At 50.9% G+C, this 17,656-nt stretch overlaps 1 protein-coding gene across 3 annotated transcripts; it reads left to right on the top strand.

The window, feature by feature from the left end:
- The first annotated feature begins 1,177 nt into the window (after positions 1–1,177).
- QPRT (quinolinate phosphoribosyltransferase) lies at positions 1,178–17,062 on the top strand. Of its 3 annotated transcripts, XM_047714224.1 has the most exons (5): positions 1,178–1,369; positions 4,869–4,946; positions 15,379–15,914; positions 16,565–16,696; positions 16,772–17,062. In XM_047714224.1, exons 1-5 carry the CDS (start codon positions 1,357–1,359, stop codon positions 16,985–16,987), a joined length of 975 nt encoding a protein of 324 aa, XP_047570180.1. In that variant the 5' UTR covers positions 1,178–1,356; the 3' UTR covers positions 16,988–17,062. The 3 variants fall into 3 exon arrangements, with proteins under 3 accessions (XP_047570180.1, XP_047570182.1, XP_047570181.1); XM_047714226.1 differs by lacking the exon at positions 4,869–4,946 and having other exon boundaries at positions 1,189–1,369; XM_047714225.1 differs by lacking the exons at positions 1,178–1,369; positions 4,869–4,946 and adding an exon at positions 14,579–14,998.
- Positions 17,063–17,656: the final 594 nt, after the last annotated feature.

Here is a 17,656-nt window from a genome sequence, read left to right as displayed (position 1 = left end):
AGATAGCAATTTAAATAATAGCATCGATGCATAAATTATATCCTGCACTGTGCAGCATGGGAAGGGCACCGTGACAAGAATCTTAGGAGCTGGAGCAGGTGAGCTGTTGTAACCAACAGCACCCCAGTCTCAGGGGTATAACTCAGGAGAAGTTTTTTTCCTTGCTTATGTGACAGTCCAGTGCTGGTATTGGAAGCAAGCCTTCCATAAGGTCAATCAGGGACCCAGGCTCCTTCTACTTTGAAGCTCTGTGGTTTCCAGTGGGGAGAGAGGGCAGCATCTTGGGAAGGCTTTCAAGAGCCTGGTCTGGAAGTGGCGGTATCACTTTTGCTCACATTCCACTGGACAGAATTCAGTCACGTGGTGGCCTCAGTGCAAAGGAGGCTGGGAAATGTAGTTTATCTGTGTGCAGAGGCGGAAAAGAGAAACGACGCACTTCACCCAGGGGACACTGAAATTCGAGGTTGGATGTAGGAAGAAGGACTTGCAAGAGTCAGCAAAGAGCTTTTAAGAGAGAAACCAGAGTAAGGGCGCCTGAGTGGCTCAGTGGGTTAAAGCCTCTGCCTTCTGCTCAGGTGGTGATCCCGGGGTCCTGGGATGAAGCCCCGCAGGGACTGCTTCTCTCCCTCCCCTCTCTCTGCCTGCCTCTCTGCCTGCTTGTGATCTCTGTCTGTCAAATAAATTTTTAAAATCTTAAAAAAGAGAGAGAGAGAGAAACCAGAGTAAAAATGGCATCGAGGAGAAAATAGTTTGGAGACCTAGGCTAGACTGAGGCAAGCAAAGTTCGGGATGCAAGATGGACCTTGGGAAGAGGAGTTAAAGGAAAGGAAGTGTTGATTTTCTACTCCGTCATTCACAGAATTTTCTCATTTGATTATCTGTTGAGCCAATGAAGAAGGAATTATCCCATCTTACAGCTAAGGAAACTGAGGCTCAGAAAAGGTAAAAAGGTATTCAAGATCAAAAAGGATGGAATTAAAGTCTGAACCCAGGGCTAAGGCCCATGATTCTCCTAGTGCACCCAGAAGCTTTCCAGCTGACACCAGCAGCCTCACGGCCTTTGGAAGGCTGGGTGTGTGGAGGGAACTGGGCTTCTGGCTCAGGGAAGAGGGGACTTCGAGTTAGACAAGCGCGAGTTCCTCCTGTGCTGTATAGAAAGCGAAAGGAGGAGATATGTCCAGCATGTCTAGCCACCAGGGGTCCTGGGAGTGGGCAGGAGGGAGCTCCAGAGAACTGGAGAAGGGCGGGCTAGGCCGGCCCCTTCCTCCTTCCTCTGGCAGCCCCACCCCCACTCTGGGCCTCTGGGAACACAGGATCTGAGCGGTGGACACACCAGCCCTGCGCCTCCAAGCCGTCATGGACCCTGAAGGTAAAAGAGCTTCCCAGGCCTCTCTTCTCTGTCCCTGCCTGTATCACCATCTCCCCTATCCTGCCTCCCTCCCAATCCCCAGTAATCAGGGTCCCTTACCCCTCTCCCCCATTATCAGAAAACCCATTCTCCTCCTTCCCACTTACTCTCTGCCCCTCTATCACCCTCCAACCTCTCTGAACCCTAAGAACTTCTTCTGTCTTCAGAAAGCTTCTTCTCTTTCTATAGTCCCCAGTGAGTTCTGGGGAGAAAGGGGCTTGAATCCCAGGAAAAGAAAGGTCCGGGTGGTCTAGAGGAGGCCCTGTCTGGGGAGCAGCTCTGGACTTTGCCCCTTGCTAGCAGGAGGGGAGGAGGGGAGGCAAAGTCCTGTCCCTCCTGCAGCCCGGTGGGGGAGGGGGCTTGAGCCCAGGGACACTGCCTGGGGTGGGAGAGATGTCACTAAGGAGGTCCTATGTGTGATGATAGGGGCCAGGGTCTGGAGTCAAAAGGCTCATGTTTGAATCCGGGCTCCACCATGAACCTGCTGTGTGACCTCAGGCAAGTCACCTGAATTCTTAGAGCCTCCTCTCCGTGCATCTGTAAAATGACAGTTTTAGTTCCCAGTTCTCAGGGCTGTGGGGAGGACAAACGACAGACTATCTGGCCAGTGCCTGGAGGACAGGAAGCCCTTTCTTAAGCTCTCTGCATTTTCCCTTTCCCCTCCTTGGGCTGCTGCTTCCCCAGCTCTGACCTGCCTCCCCTGCTTGGGGCTTCTGCTGGCCCCACACATCTGGAACATCGGGCTGGCCTGTGGAAGCAGCTTTCAGGGGGGTTCAAAGGAGCTCTTGGTATAGAAATGACCTCAGAGTCAGAGCCTGGGCTCAAGTCCGATCCCTGCCACCTGCTGCCGTGTGACCTGGGACAAAATGCTTCTCGCCATCCGCTGTGCGTAGGTTCCCTCAGGGACGAAGTGAAAACATTGCCTCCCCTTGGGTTGTGGGGAGGGTTAAGTGAGATAATACACCTAAAGAGCCTGCTGCACAGAAATCCCTCGGTGTCGTCGTTCTCCTGATACGGATTCCCTGCGTCCAGCTCTCCAGCGATGAGCGCTGCCCAGATCCCACTTCCATCTTTGGAAGCCTTGCGAGTCCGTCTCCACCGGGACATCTCCCTGGGGTGTCAGACTCAAAGACCGGCCCCCGTACCCGCTCTGTTTCTGTCCCTGCCTCACCGTCCTCCTACTTGGACAGGAAACCGCAGGGTCATCTTTGACGGTCCATTCTCCCTCATACCCCAATATCCAAACAGTGGCCCTGTGGTCTGCACTTCCCATCACCTGAGCGCCACCAAAACCTCTTTGTTTTCTGTTCCCTCCTCCCTCTGGGGGAACAGCCTGGCGGAGGCTTCCTTTGCTTCATTGGGGGATGTGTGTGTAACTCCATGCAGGCACTGGGTCGCTGACCCCACAGGAACTAAGCCTGGGTAAGAGTAGACAAGTCAAAAGGATGAAGTGAAAGCTGGGGACATGGGGCCAAGGGAGGGGAGAGGGCAGAGTTGGGGCAGAAGCAGATGGCAGGCAGGTGGGCAAAGACAGGGAGGTCAGACTTGGCCAAAGTGTGAGTGGGGCGGGGCAGGCGCCGGCCAGTCTGGTCTTGTGTGTGTGTGTGTGTGTGTGTGTGTGTGCGCGCGCGCGCGCGTGTGCACGCCGGTACTGTGCTCTTTCTTTTACAACATTGGGAGCGAGGCCCTCACCACCCTTCCCCAGGCCCACTGCTCCTTGCCCTGGCTATGGCGACAGCCTCCCATCTTGTATCTTTCAAGAACATCAGTCACAGTTTAAATATCTAAACTTCCAAGTGACTTCTGACCAAAAGTTTTCGTGATTTTCCCATTGCCTGTTGAACAAAACCCTCACTTGTTCCTGTCATTCAGGGCCCACTCCATCTGGCCTCATCCTGTGGCTCAGCCCTCTCTCTGGCTACTCTAATGAAGCAATCCGCTTTGAAATTCTGTAGATCGGTTTACCACTGGCGTGATGGGCAGTCCCGTTGGGCCCTATTTGGAGGTCATTTCTCCTCTCTGGGGAGAGAAGGGTAGATAAGAAAAGAACTTTAGCTGGAAGCTGTGGGGCTTACCAGCCTCTGTCTCCATCTGGTGTCAGCCCAATGGATCAACAAATAAATAGCAGGAAGAACAGGGCGGCAAGGGTCACACACTGGGGTTTAGAGACATCTGTCTAGGCATGGGCGAGTCACCTCTTTCCCTCCTCATTGTGGCCCTGTGATTGCTTTCCTTTCCTCTTCTTTGAAAAATTATTTATGTATTTATTCTTTGAAAGTGAGAGAGAGAGAGAGAGAGAGAGAGAGAGAGAGTGGAAGGCAGAGGGAGAGAGAGAAGCAGGCTCCCCGTTGAGCAGGGAATCAATGCGGGGCTCGATCCCAGGACCCTGCGATCATGACCTGAGCGGAAGGCAGATGCTTAACCACCTGAGCCACCCAGGCGCCCCCAAACATTGTTCTTAAGACTTTTTTTCTTTTTTCTTTTATTTTTTAAAGTAATCTCTACACCCATCATGGGGCTTGAACTCGCAACCCGGAGATCAAGAGTCACATGCTCTGCTGATTGAGCCAGCCAGGTTGTCCCCCAACCCAGGTGTTTCTGACTCCCGACCCCGATGTTCCCATACACCAGGGCAAGAGCCCTGGAACCATGGGTGAGGCTCACCGAACTCTGCAAATGTTGACATGATAAGCACATAGCAGTTTTTAAAAACCACTTAGTGCTAGATGATGGCGGTGGGAGGGGTGGGGTCAGTGAGGGGACTTTGGGGCCATCCTGCCTGAGTTCATGACCTGACCCCCCACTTACCAGCTGTGTGAACTTTGTGAACTTCAGGTATGTTATGTGGCCTCTCCATGTCTCAGCTTCCTCATCTGTAAAATGAGGAAAGCAATGGGACCCACCTCTTAAGGTTGTTGTGAGGATCGGGTGTGCCAATATATGTAAGATGCTTGGCACAGGATTTCAGAAGGACCTCGAAAGTGTCAGCTGCTTTCTATCTATCTATCTGTCTGACCTCTGCCCCCAGTGTGAGGCTCAAACTCACAATCCCAAGATCCAGAGTCGCACACTTCGACTGAGTCCACCAAGCATCCCTGTGTTAGCCATAATTATTATTAGACATTATGTCCTTCCAGACTCTATCCTAGACGAATGGTAGCAGACACCTGTTTTAAGAAAATTTTAGGAATGTGAAACCTTTAAAATGGACAACTTCTGAGTTGATTTTTTTTTCATGTAAATTGGGAAGAACCATCTTTTTTTTTTTTTAAGTTTATGTATTTATTTTTAGTAATCTCTACACCCACCATGGGGCTCAAATTCATGACCCCGAGATCGAGAGTTGCATGCTGCACCGACGGAGCCCTCCAGGCACCCCCTTGCTGACTCGGTTTTAGTTGGAAAACATACCAGCCCCACAGCCACGCGCACAGGCCACGTCATCACACACAGAAGTAAGAGCAAACACTTGCTATACTCATCTTGGGGGCGTTCATAGAGCCTCCGCGTAGGCCCGTCCATCCCAGACAGGAACGAGATAAGTGACTGATGTAAAGAGGAAGGTGTGGGGGTTTTGATTCTGGCCCAGTCCCTCATGGCCCCGAGCCACCATCCAGGGAGGGCCACATGGAAACACAGTAAACATCAGTCAGCCATCCAGACAGAACAGCAAAAGTGGACATGAGGGGAAATTTTCCTATATTCTTCCAGAATCATCAATTTATCTGTTTTTTTTTTACATTATTTGTAAAGAAAGAAGGGTACGGGGCGCCTGGGTGGCTCAGTGGGTTAAAGCCTCTGCTTTCAGCTCGGGTCATGATTCCAGGGTCCTGGGATCAAGCCCCAGGGAGCCTGCTTCCTCCTCTCTCTCTGCCTGCCTCTCTGCCTATATGTAATCTCTGTCTGTCAAATAAATAAATAAAATCTTTTAAGAAAAGAAAAGAAAAGAAAAGAAAGAAGGGCAGGAGGGGTGCCTGGCTGGCTCAGTTGGAAGAGAATGCGAATCTTGATCTCAGAGTCATGAGTTTGAGCCCCATGTTGCGGGTAGAGATTACTTAGATAAAGATTTTATTTATTTGTCTGACAGAAAGAAAGAGAGCAAGCACAAGCAGGGGGAGTGGCAGAGGGAGAAGCATCTTCCCTGCTGAGCAGGGAGCCTGATGCGGGACTCCATCCCAGGACCCTGGGACCACAACCTGAGTTGAAGGCAGACGCTCAACTGACTGAGCCACCCAAGCCTCCTGAGATTACTTAGATAAATAAAACTTTAAAAGAAAGAAAGAAGTGTGAGAAAGATCCCAAGATCCTTTGCATCCCCTCAGAAACTGCGATGCCAATTTTTAAATTTTTATTTAAATCCAAGTTGATTAACATATAATTAACATAGTCAATTAACATAATATTAACGTGATGATTATTAACAGGGGTTAGAATTCAGTGATTCGTCAGTTGCATATAATACCCAGTGCTCATTACATCAAGTGCCCTCCTTTATGCCCGTCATCGAATTACCCCAACCCCCACCCACCTCCCCTCCAGTTTATTCTCTGTAGTTAAGAGTCTCTTATGAGGCACCTGGGTGGCCCAGTCAATGAAGTGTCTTCCTTCAGCTCAGGTCATGGGATCGAGCCCCACATCAGACTCTCTGCTCAGCCGGGAGCCTGGTTTTCCCTCTTCCTCTACCTGCCACTCCCTCTGCTTGTGCTGTGTCTGTCAAATAAATAAAATCTTAAAAAAAAAAAAAAAGAAAAGAAAAAGAAGGGCACCTGGGTGGCTCAGTTGGTTTGGGTGTCTGCCTTCAGCTCAGGTCGTGATCCCAGAGTCCTGGGATGGAGCCCCACATTGGGGTCCCAGCTCTGTGGGGAGCCTGCCTCTCCCTCTGTCTCTGCCTCTGCCTCTCTCTCTCTCTGTCTCTCTCCATGTCTCTCGTGAATAAATAAATAAAATCTTAAAAAAAAAAAAGAGTCTTTTATGGCTTGCCTCCCATCTTATTTTTCCTTCCCTTCCCCTATGTTCATCTGTTTTGCATCTTAAATGCCACATATGAGTGAAATCATATGGTATTTGTCTTTCTCTGACTGACTTATTTCACTTAGCATAATATCCTTTTTCTATCCACATAGTTGCAAATGGTAAGATTTCATTCTTCTTGATGGCTGAGTAATATTCCAGTGTGTGGGGGCTCCAGGGTCTCTTAGTGGGTTAAAGCCCCTGCCTTTGGCTCAGGTCCTGATCCCAGGGTCCTGGGATCGAGCCCCACATTGGGCTCTCTGCTCAGCAGGGAGCCTGCTTCCCCTGCCCTCTCTGCCTGCTGCTCTGTCTGCTTGTGATCTCTCTCTCTGCGTCAAATAAATAAGTGAAATCTTAAAAAAAAAAAAATACTCCAGTGTGTGTGTGTGTGTGTGTGTGTGTACATTTTCTTTATCCATTCTTCTGTCGATGGACATCTGGGCTCTTCTCAGAGTTCGGCTATTAGGGACATCGCTGCTCTAAACATTGGGGTGCAGGTGCCCCTTCAGGGCACTACATCTGTATCTTTGGCGGCAAATACCTAGTACTGTGATTGCTGGGTCGTAGGGTAGCTCTATTTTTAACTTTCTAAGGAACCTCCTTACTGTTTTCCCAAGTGGCTGCACCAGCTTGCCTTCTCACCAACAGGGTAAGAGGGTTTCCTCCAGAGATGCCAATTTCAGTAAGCTCTGGACAGCCAACTAAGAGATCAAGGGTACATCCCACAGGGTAAAACGTTAATCTGTGAAGTGTAGGCACCTTGAGAGAACTTTTGCATATAACAACGACAAGGGAGGGAACAGGACAGGGCGTGACAGCTGTCCCCTCCAGATGACAGTTTCAGTACGAGATCTCCTCAGGTTCCTGCAAAAACAGCGCTCCCTTCTCGGAAGTTCCTGTCAGTAGCAGCTGCTAGTTAGAAGATATGTATTTTCAAAGCTCCCCTTTTGTTGGAAATGCGGGAGAGTGGGGGCCTGAAGCCAACCGGACGAATTTATTTTTCACAAATGGAACAGGGAGCGGATAACATTCTGACTCCACAACAGAGAAGCCATGCAGTGGGTCTCAAAGCTCCAAGAGAGTAACCCCAGCTGGTGGAGCCACTTGGCAGGTTGGCGGGGTGGGGTGTGGGGGGTGTGGACAGGATGACGTGGGTATGCACGGGTTGAACGGGGGGTAGGATTTGTGATGAAATGCCAAGTCTGAGGCCATGTGGCAAGGGCCTGGCATATGGTAGGCGCCTGTGGATGGCAGTGACGATTCCCTTTCTGCAGCCCCGAAGCTCTCGGCTCTGCTACTAGAGACCACAGTGCAGACCAGTTACGTTGGAATCTCTGGGATTGGGGCCCCGCATCAGCATTTTGCTGAGCCCCCTAGAGAATTCCATTGTGCAGCCAAGGTTGAGAATCGCTGCCTTGCTCATCTTAAGGAAAATTCTCCTTGACCCTCTGTCAAATGAGGGTCCTCGCTCTCCTTTCCTTCCTTCTCTCTTTCTTCCCTCCCTCCCTCTCAACCTCCCCCCTCCCCCTTCCTTCCTTCCTTCTTTCCTTCCTTCCTGCCTGCCTTCCTTCCTCCCTCTTTTCTCTTTAAGATTTCATTTATTTTTTTTTTAAGATTTTATTTATTTATTTGACAGACGGAGATCACAAGTAGGCAGAGAAGCAGGCAGAGAGAGAGGAGGAAGCAGGTTCCCCACTGAGCAGAGAGACTGATTCGGGGCTCCATCCCAGGACCCTGAGATCATGACCTGAACCGAAGGCAGAGGTTTAACCCACTGAACCACTCAGGTGCCCCAGATTTTATTTATTTAAGAAAGAGAGAGATCGCGACTAGGGGAGAAGGGTAGAGGGAGAAGCAGGCTTCCCACTGAGCAGAGAGACTGACCAGGCAGTCGATCCCAGGACCCTGGGATCAGGACCTGAGCTGAAGGCAGACAGCTTAACCGACGAGCCACCCAGACACCCTTAGGACTTTTCTTTTTGTTACAACTACAATACAATGATCACAGCTAAATTTTTTTTACACCTAAATTTTTAAAAACTAATTTATTTATTTATTTATTTATTTATATGACACAGAGAGACACAACGAGAGAGGGAACACAAGCAGGGGGAGTGGGAGAGGGAGAAGCAGGCTTCCCAATGAACAGAAAGCCCAATGCGGGGCTCCATTCCAGGACCCTGCGATCATGACCTGAGTTGAAGGTGGACACCTAACGAGTGAGCCACCCAGGCGCCCCTACATCCAAATTTTTTAAAAAATTTCCTTGATGTTATTAAACATCCAATCAGTGTCCAGATTTCCAGTTGTCTCATAAATGCTCTAGTTTGGTTTCAATTTGTTTGAATTAGGATCCAGATGGGATCCATATGTTGTGATTGGTTAGCACGTGTCTTAAGATTCTTTAGGCGGGGGGTGGCGGGATGGTGGGTGGCACCCGGGTGGTTCAGTCGGTTAAGCTTCTGACTCTTGGTTTTGGCTCAGGTAGTGACCTCAGGATTGTGAGATCGAGCCCCATGTCTGGTTGAGACTCTCTCCCTCTCCCTCTGCCTCTCCCCTATGTGTTCTTGAGCATACTTGCTCTCAGATAAATGAATAACTCTTTTTAAAAAAGATTCCTTTTAATTTTTACTTATTTTTTACAAAGATTTTTATCTATTTGAGAGAGAATGTGCACAAGCAGAGAGGTTGGGCAGAGGGAGGAGACTCCATGCTGAGCAGGGTACCCAAAGCAGGGCTCCCTCCCAGGACCCTAAGATCATGACCTGAACCAAAGGAAGTCAGACGTTTAACCAACAGAGCCACCCAGGTGCCCCTAAAGATTTTATTTTCAAGTCATCTCTGCACCCAGCATGGGGCTCGAACTCACGACTCCTAGATCCAGAGTCTCATGCTCTACTGACTGAGCCAGCCAGGTGCCCCTGTTTTGAGATTCTTTTAATCTTTTGTTTTCCTTGCAATATGTTCGTTGGAAAAATGAGGTTGTCCTGTTAGTTTCTTGTGGTGTGAACTTTGCTGGCTATGTTCCCATGGTAGAGTTTAACATGTTCCTCCGTCCTCTGGTTTTCTTACAAATTGGCCGTTGCATCTGGATGTCTCATCCAACTCTGGCTTAGCTGTTTGGGCAAGAGAATTGCTGGGTGTTGGTGGAGCGCCCAGTATCTGCTTGTCTTTCTTATTGACGTTGAGTTTTGTTGTTCAGTGTCTGGATTGATTGGTTTACTGGTGTTCCAAGATGGCTCCTGCCTCTGGCCGCTCATCGGTTCTTGCTTCCTTTGTCTAAGTGAACAGTTTAATGATTTTTGGTAAATTTGCTAAGTTGCACGCCCATCTCCACAGATTATTTCCATCACTCCAGTACAACAACATGCCATTTAAGGTTAATTTCCAACCCCGGGCAAACACTGTTCTGACATCTGCCTCCTTGATTTGCCTTTTCTGGACATTTCACGTAAACGAAGGCACAATATGTGTTTCTTATGTGACCACTGGTTTTTGTTTTTTTTTTTAAGTAATCTTTACACCCAATGTGGGGCTTGAGCTCACCACCCCAAGATCACCAGTTGCACGCTGTACCAACTGAGCCTGCCAGGCACCCGGGAGCATTGGTTCTTTTTTTTTTTTTTTTAAAGATTTTATTTATTTATTCGACAGAGAGAAATCACAAGTAGGCAGAGAGGCAGGCAGAGAGAGAGAGGAGGAAGCAGGCTCCCCGCTGAGCAGAAAGCCCAATGCGGGGCTCAAACCCAGGACCTGGGATCATGACCTGAGCCGAAGGCAGCGGCTTAACCCACTGAGCCACCCAGGCGCCCCATACATATGTCTTTTTTTTTTTTTTTTAAGATTTTTTTTTAATTTATTTGACCGACAGATCACAAGTAGGCAGAGAGGCAGGCAGAGAGAAACAGGAGGAGGAGGCAGGCTCCCTGCTGAGCAGAGAGCCCGATGTGGGACTCCATCCCAGGACCCTGAGATCATGACCTGAGCCGAAGGCAGAGGCTTTAACCACTGAGCCACCCAGGCGCCCCGGGAGCATTGGTTCTTAACCTTCATGGGCATCTGAATCACGGGGGTAGGAGATGTGTCCCAAACCTTGGATGCCTGGGAACCACCCCCTGAAAGATTCTGATTCAGTGGCTCTGGGCTGGGGCTGAGCAGCAGAGAGTCTGAAAATCTCAGGTGGATCCCTGCTTTCTCGGTTCTGCCAAGAAGAGTGATCACCCCCACCACCTCCACTTCCTCTCCTCCCATGTACTAGTCCTTGACCATGACACTGTGTCTTCTGCCTGCACCGCACAGCACTAAGACTGCTCCAGCAATGCTTCCCCGCTGCTAAGGCTTATGCCCACTTGCAGCCTTCCTTCTACTTGTGTCTGCTCCCATCCTACTTCTTGAAGCCCTCGGCTCCAGACACCCACTCTGTCCTGGTGCTGCTTCTCTTTTTAAATACTGGTGCTTAGGGGCGCCTGGGTGGCTCAGTGGGTTAAGCCGCTGCCTTCGGCTCAGGTCATGATCTCAGGGTCCTGGGATCGAGTCCCGCATCGGGCTCTCTGCTCGGCGGGGAGCCTGCTTCCCTCTCTCTCTCTCTCTCTGCCTGCCTCTCTGTCTACTTGTGATCTCTCTCTGTCAAATAAATAAATAAAATCTTTAAAAATAAATAAATAAATAAATAAATAAATAAATACTGGTGCTTCCCAGAACCCTCCTCTTCTTACCTGACCTGCTGATCTTACCCGACGCTGGGCTTAGTCATCACCCGTGTCTGCCAGTGGCTCCAAAATCCCCATTCCTCACCCACTGTCTGTCTGGACACCAGCACCCACCTTCAGGGCACAGCCAGTGCACATTTTCCTGCTGGCATTTCAGCCCTAACATCTGCAGAGCCAAAGTCTCTCCCCACCCCTCCCCACTCTCCCACCCCCGTGCTCTGCTGCTTCCTAGCTGCATCCTGGTGCACTAGCCTCCTTGACATTCACTTACTGTGCTTGTAAATGGGAGAAATCCCCTGTGGTGAGTTTCAGATGAGAAAACCAGAGAGAACCACGGAGCCCACGGCTGGCACCCCAGAAGCGTGCAGGTTGCTGCCTCCGTCTGCCCCCATCCTCTGCCCTGACTGTTGCCTTGTGGAGGTTTGCAGCTAAACCCATGGCAGAGACCCAAGGCTTCCACATCCCATAAGATGCTCATTCCGGCAGACCCTGCCTTAGAAACAGCTCTCACTTTTGCCCCTGCTTGCGATTCCCACGGTTCCTGCCCAAGTTCAGGGCTTCGTCTCTGTCTGGCCGATTGCCTCAGCCTCCTTTTGCCTCCCAGCCTATCTCCAGTGGGTGGCTAAAGTGACCCTTCCAGAACAAAATCATCATTCTGTAATTCCCTTGCTTGGGGTGCCTGGCTGGCTCAGACGGTCAGTCGGTAGAGTTTGGGACTCTTGATCTCAGGGTGGTAAGTTCAAGCCCCACTCTGGGTGTAGAGATTACTTAAAAATAAAATCTTTAAAAAAAAAATTCCCTTGTGGTTAAAATTCTGCGATGGCCCCTAAGATCTGTCCAAATTGCTCAGCTAAATAATTTAGGCTTTTCTCACTCTGGCCATCCCATTGTTCTCCAGAAGCCCGCCCTACAGCATTTCTCTATGTTCTTGCTTTTTTGTCTCAAACACCTGCTCTCAGCCCAAAATGCCACCCCCCCACACACGCCATCACCTCATAACTCTGCCTGGCAAAGATTACTCATCCTTCAAGGCCACAAAAACTACCTCCTCCTTCCTCACAGACACTTAGTCATTTCTTCCTCTGTGCTCCCTCGACCCTTGGTAAAGGCTCCGTCATCCTTTAGCAAACACATCTACCCAGCGCCCGTGTTCCCGAGAGCTTTGCTGATGGTAACTCATTTAATTCTAATAAAACCCTGTGAACTGATTGTTTTCCTTATCCCTGTTACAAAGGAGGCACCTTCGAAGCCCCGGAGACTTTCAGTCCCTTGCCCAAGATCATTTAGCTGAAGGTGGCCGAGCCCAGACCGTAGGGCCCCGGAGTCTGGGTTCTGATTCATTCCACTGTGCAGTCTCTCTGCCTGGATAAGTATCTCTGAACACCAAGTATTAAGCAAAACAATACAAAATCACCAATATTTGGCCATTCTTGACCTATCAAAGGAGCACATTTATGTGGTTCTGTGTGTTAGCGCTCGGGATGGAGCAGAAAACTCTCTTGGGATGACTCATTTTGGCCCCTAGCATAGAGCATAAGTGAAGAACAAGGAGCTGACTGAGCACGTGGCCTGATAGGGGGTCTCCGAGAGCCCCCTGCCAAGGAAGTGATATCTGAGAGAAGACCTGAAAGAGGAGTGGAGGTGAATGGGAGCGTCTGGGGTGAGGGGAAGGGAAGGAACTTCTGGGCAGAGGCATAGCCTTGGAACAGTATAGGCTAAGGCCTGAAAGCTAAGAGGGAGAGCTGCCCACTCTGTCCCCCAGCAATTAGTAGCTGACACAGGGCAGGCGTTCAAGAGGGATTTGTCAAGGGGCCCTGTGGGTTGGAGCCTCTGCTTTCGGCTCCGGCCATGGTCTTGGGGTCCTAGGATCGAGCGGGGAGCCTGCTTCCTCCTCTCTGTCTGCCTGTCTCTGCCTACTTGTGATCTCGGTCACAATAAATAAATAATCTTAAAAAAAAAAGAATGATTTGTCAAAAGAATCAATGAAAAATGGAGAGAAGGATCAGCTGGAGCTAACAGGATGAATGTGGGGTTTTAGGCAGGAGAGTGATTTAGTTTTTATCGTCTTATTTTAAGGTTAGGTTTAATGAGGTATAATTACAAGGAATAAAATTCACCCTTTTCTGTGTATAGTTCTGTGGGTCTTCACAAACACATCAATGGTGTAGCCACCATTAGAGAAAAATACAGAATAGTCTGGCCCCAACCTCAGACTCCCTGGTGCCGTTCCTTGTGGCCAGCCCCTCCCCTACTCTTAGGAAACCACTAGTCTCATCTCTTGCTGTGGTTTTTTGCCTTTTCCAGAATGTCATATGGATGACGAACTCAAATAGCACGTAGCCTTTAGAATCAGGCTTCTTTATTTAGAATAATACATTCGAAAGGTGTCCCTATTGTGTATGTCTGTAGTTGGTTCCTTTATTGCTGAGTAGAATTTCATTGTAGAGGTGCCCCACAGTTTGTTTCTCATGGTCTCACCAGTTGAAGGATTCACGTTCACTTTAAAAAACAAACATCAGGGACGCCTGGGTGGCTCAGTGGGTTAAGCCTTCAGCTCAATCTGAAGTCTGCGACTTCAGCAGCTGAAGTCTGCCTTCAGCTCAAGTTATGATCCCAGGGTCCTGGGATGGAGCCCCACATCAGGCTCCCTGCTCAACGGGGAGCCTGCTTCTCCCTCTCCTGCTCCCACTGCTCTCTCATTCTCTGCCAAATAAATAAATAAAATCTTAAAAAAAAAAAAGTAAACATCACTGGACCTGGTGTGGATGGAGTAGGAGCTTCTGCATCTCTGCTGTATATCCGGGGCCTTTTCCCTGGCTGGCTGGTGAACAGTGGAGATAGGAACTACGACTTTGTCACTTTTACTGACTGTTCCCAGCAGCCAGCCAGGGCACAGCTGGCTCTGGGCCAGGAATGGAAGCCACTTGGAGCAGAATGTGGGAAAGGAGGCCCAGGTACAATCGCCGGTGGTGGGGGAGGTGAAAATTGGGTGCTTGGCTTTGGGGGAGAAAGGCTGGGCAAGAAGGGCCCTATTCTGAGAGTAGAACAAGCCAGAACGCCTGGTCTTAACTTCAGCTTGGAGCAAAAGTGAGGAAGCGAAACAAAACCGCCTAACATAGTAACCAGTTGAAATCCCCCAACATGCCATCCAATGATCTCCCCCTCCTCCACAGAGGCGCCGCGTCCATCCAGGGCTCGAGCACATGGGGCTGCAGGTCTTCTCCTGGCCGATAGATGGAGATGTTGCACCGTGTCTGAGCTCACCCATCCGTTCAACAGACCTAATAGCGGGTTGACCGCTATATGCCCGCGGAAAAGACCACCGTGGGCACTACTCTTTTTTTTCTTTTATTTTTTTAAACTCTTTTTTTTTTTTTTTTGACAGAAAGAGAGAGATCACAAGTAGGCGGAGCAGCAGGTAGAGAGAGAAGAGGGGAAGCAGAGAGCCAAACGCGGGGCTTGATCCCAGGACTCTGAGATCATTACCTGAGGGGAAGGCAGAGGCTTAACCCACTGAACCACTCAGGCGCCCCGGCACTACTCTTTTTCTTACCGGGAAAGGACTCGCCCACGCTCCTGAAGCTGTGCCTCACAGAGCAATGGCTCAAGCCCAGTTAACCCCTGCACGTTCCTTGTACAGACCCCATCTCTAGAGAGAGGACAGTTCGTTGAAACATCAGGCGTGGGGGGCGGGGTGCTCCACGCAAGAGGTGCAAAGGCAGAAGAACCAACGGCCACGGCCATGCAGCCTGGTGGGTCGGACTCTGCCACCCATTTGCTGTGTGACCTCAGCCTACTTGCCTTTACTCAGTCTCCACAGCTATGGAGCAGACACACTGGCGTCCTGCCTGGCCAGCGGCAAAGGCAGCAGGTGACTGGTCTTCTCCTTCAGTCGGTCAGTATCTGTACAGGTTTACCACAGACTATAGGCCACTCAGTTAAATCTGAATTTCAGATACTCAACAGGTAATTTTTAAGTGTAAGTATGTTGTAAGTATCATTTACACTTAAAAACAAAAACAAAAACCTTTGATGTTCACCAGAAATTTAAATCTACCTCGGTGTCCCGTGTTTTTATTTACTTAATCTGACAACCTCGTGCAGTCCACAAGGTCCTCTCCCGGGACCCCCAGATCTTGACCCTGATGGGCTAGCCCCCAGTTTCGCTGGTCCTTAAATGTTTCGACAACCACCCCTGACTCCCAGAGCGGCAGCCAAAATGTAACCCCCGTCTCCGTCTTTCCCTCCCAGGCCTGGCGCTGCTGCTGCCCCCCACCACTCTGGCCGCCCTGGCAGACAGCTGGCTCCGAGAGGACTGCCCGGGTCCCAACCACACAGCTCTGGTCACGGGGGCGGCCCCCTCGCAGGCGGTCCTGTGGGCCAAGTCCCCCGGGGTACTGGCTGGAAGGCCCTTCTTTGATGCCATCTTTGCCCGAGTCAACTGCCAGGTCTCCTGGTTCCTCCCCGAAGGCTCAAAGCTGGTGCCCGTGGCCAGGGTGGCTGAGGTCCGGGGCCCCGCCCACTGCCTGCTGCTGGGGGAGCGGGTGGCCTTGAACACGCTGGCCCGCTGCAGTGGGGTGGCCAGCGCCGCCGCTGCCGCAGTGGAGGCCGCCAGGGAGGCGGGCTGGGCCGGGCACGTGGCGGGCACGAGGAAGACCACGCCTGGCTTCCGGATGGTGGAGAAGTACGGGCTCCTGGTGGGCGGGGCCAAGGCCCACCGCTATGACCTAGGGGGGCTAGTGATGGTGAAGGACAACCACCTGGTGGCAGCCGGAGGCGTGGAAAAGGTATGTGCCCAGCCGAGGTCTTGCCCCAGCCCCGCTCCCATCTCCCCACCAATCTCCCCGCCGCAGCCCTTCTCTACTGGGGACCCGCCCCCGCAACCACGCCCTGGGGAACAGTAATGGCCTGGGAGTCAGGGCTGCTGGACTCCCTTGATCCCTCTTATCCGGGAGCTCTATCTGCCAAATGGGCGAGTGGCCGTCTCTTCTCTACTGGTACTCGGGGTCCTGCTCTGATGTTCAAAAGCGAAGGGCATGCTTCCAGGGAACCTGGTATTGGTGGCGCTGGCACCTTGGGCAGGTCACCCTAGCTCTCTGGACTGGTTTCCTAGGTAAAAATGTTCTCGAAGACGCCTTCCAGTTTTATTTATTTATTTTTATCTTTTTCTCGGTGCAAGAAGGCGTTTTTATTATAGCAGGAGGACAGGACCCCTGGGCAGAAAGAGCCCCTTTCCAGTTTCCATATTCTCGAGTCAAACCGAACTCCCGTCCAGCTGCCGAATATGGCTGGTGTTTGGCCATTTTTCTGATCCACCCAAGCGGTCATTTCATGTGGTTTCACCTCCTGTGAGAGAAACCACCAGCCTGCCTGGTCTTCTCACTATCCACCCCAGGGCCGCTGTCCTCACTGTCCCCTTCCCCTACCTACCCCGCAGGCGGTTCGGGGGGCGCGGCAGGTGGCCGACTTCGCCCTGAAGGTGGAGGTGGAGTGCGGCAGTCTGCAGGAGGCTGTGGAGGCAGCCGAGGCGGGAGCGGACCTCGTTCTGCTGGACAACTTCAAGCCGGAGGTGAGGCAGGCTCTGCTTCCCAGAAAGCGCCTGCGTGGGGGAACCCTCACTTCCCCTTGGCTTGTGTCCCCGCAGGAGCTGCACCCCACGGCCGCAGCGCTGAAGGCTCGCTTCCCGGGTGTGGGCGTGGAGGCCAGCGGGGGCATCACGCTGGTCAACCTCCCTCGGTTCTGCGGGCCCCACATCGACGTCATCTCTCTGGGGATGCTGACCCAGGCTGCCCCCGCCCTGGATTTCTCCCTCAAGCTGTTTGCTGAAGGGACTGCTCCAGTGTACCCTGCCTTACCTTAGCTCATCGACTTCTCCCTCTAATCCTGCCCTGCCCATGGGTATGCTCTCTCTTAAATAAAATCTTTTAAAAAGAAAGAAAGAAAGAAAGAAAGAAAGAAAGAAAGAAAGAAAGAAAGCAGGCATTAGTCATAATTCCACTGACAAGTTTTTCCAGTGATAGTAAATACATTTTATGGTCAATGATATCTTATATTTGAGCATTCGTGGCATCAGGTCTGAGATTCAGCTGGAACATTCTACATGGTTGGTGCCCATGTTGTACTGGTTATTAAGTGTTCTGCCTCTCACCTCTGGCAGGAGGTGAGAAGCTGCCCATTCACTTCTGGGGTCCCAAACAGACTACCATACACCATCCATTTGGTACTCTTTCGGTTCTGGTTCCATAGTGCTATTATTAGTTGGGAGAAGAAGGTGGACACAGGGTAGCGTGGGCCAGAGCAAAGGCCAGTTGAGGGAGTAAGGGATAGGGCAGATGGAGGTCCCCATTCAGATGTCAGACTTCCTTTCATGGTAAGTCAGGACTCAAGGGTCTAAACGGAGGCTCTAGATCCAGCCTCCCCACTCCTACACACCCGAGTGCTCACTTGCTCCTTTGTCTGGCCTCCCTACCCTTCTCGGCTGTCTCCGGGAGGAAACGTGACAGGAGAGCTCCCCAGGACAAATGGTCAC

Source organism: Lutra lutra, chromosome 18, assembly GCF_902655055.1.
Source record: "Lutra lutra chromosome 18, mLutLut1.2, whole genome shotgun sequence".
NCBI classification, from domain to species: Eukaryota; Metazoa; Chordata; class Mammalia; order Carnivora; family Mustelidae; genus Lutra; species Lutra lutra.
This window is presented reverse-complemented; position numbering and strand designations above follow the sequence as displayed.

Coding starts and splice junctions, on each gene's coding strand:
- QPRT (XM_047714224.1), top strand. Junction 4,947..15,378: donor CCATCCCAGACAGGAACGAG/ATAAGTGACTGA, acceptor TTTCCCTCCCAG/GCCTGGCGCTGCTGCTGCCC. Junction 15,915..16,564: donor CAGCCGGAGGCGTGGAAAAG/GTATGTGCCCAG, acceptor CCTACCCCGCAG/GCGGTTCGGGGGGCGCGGCA.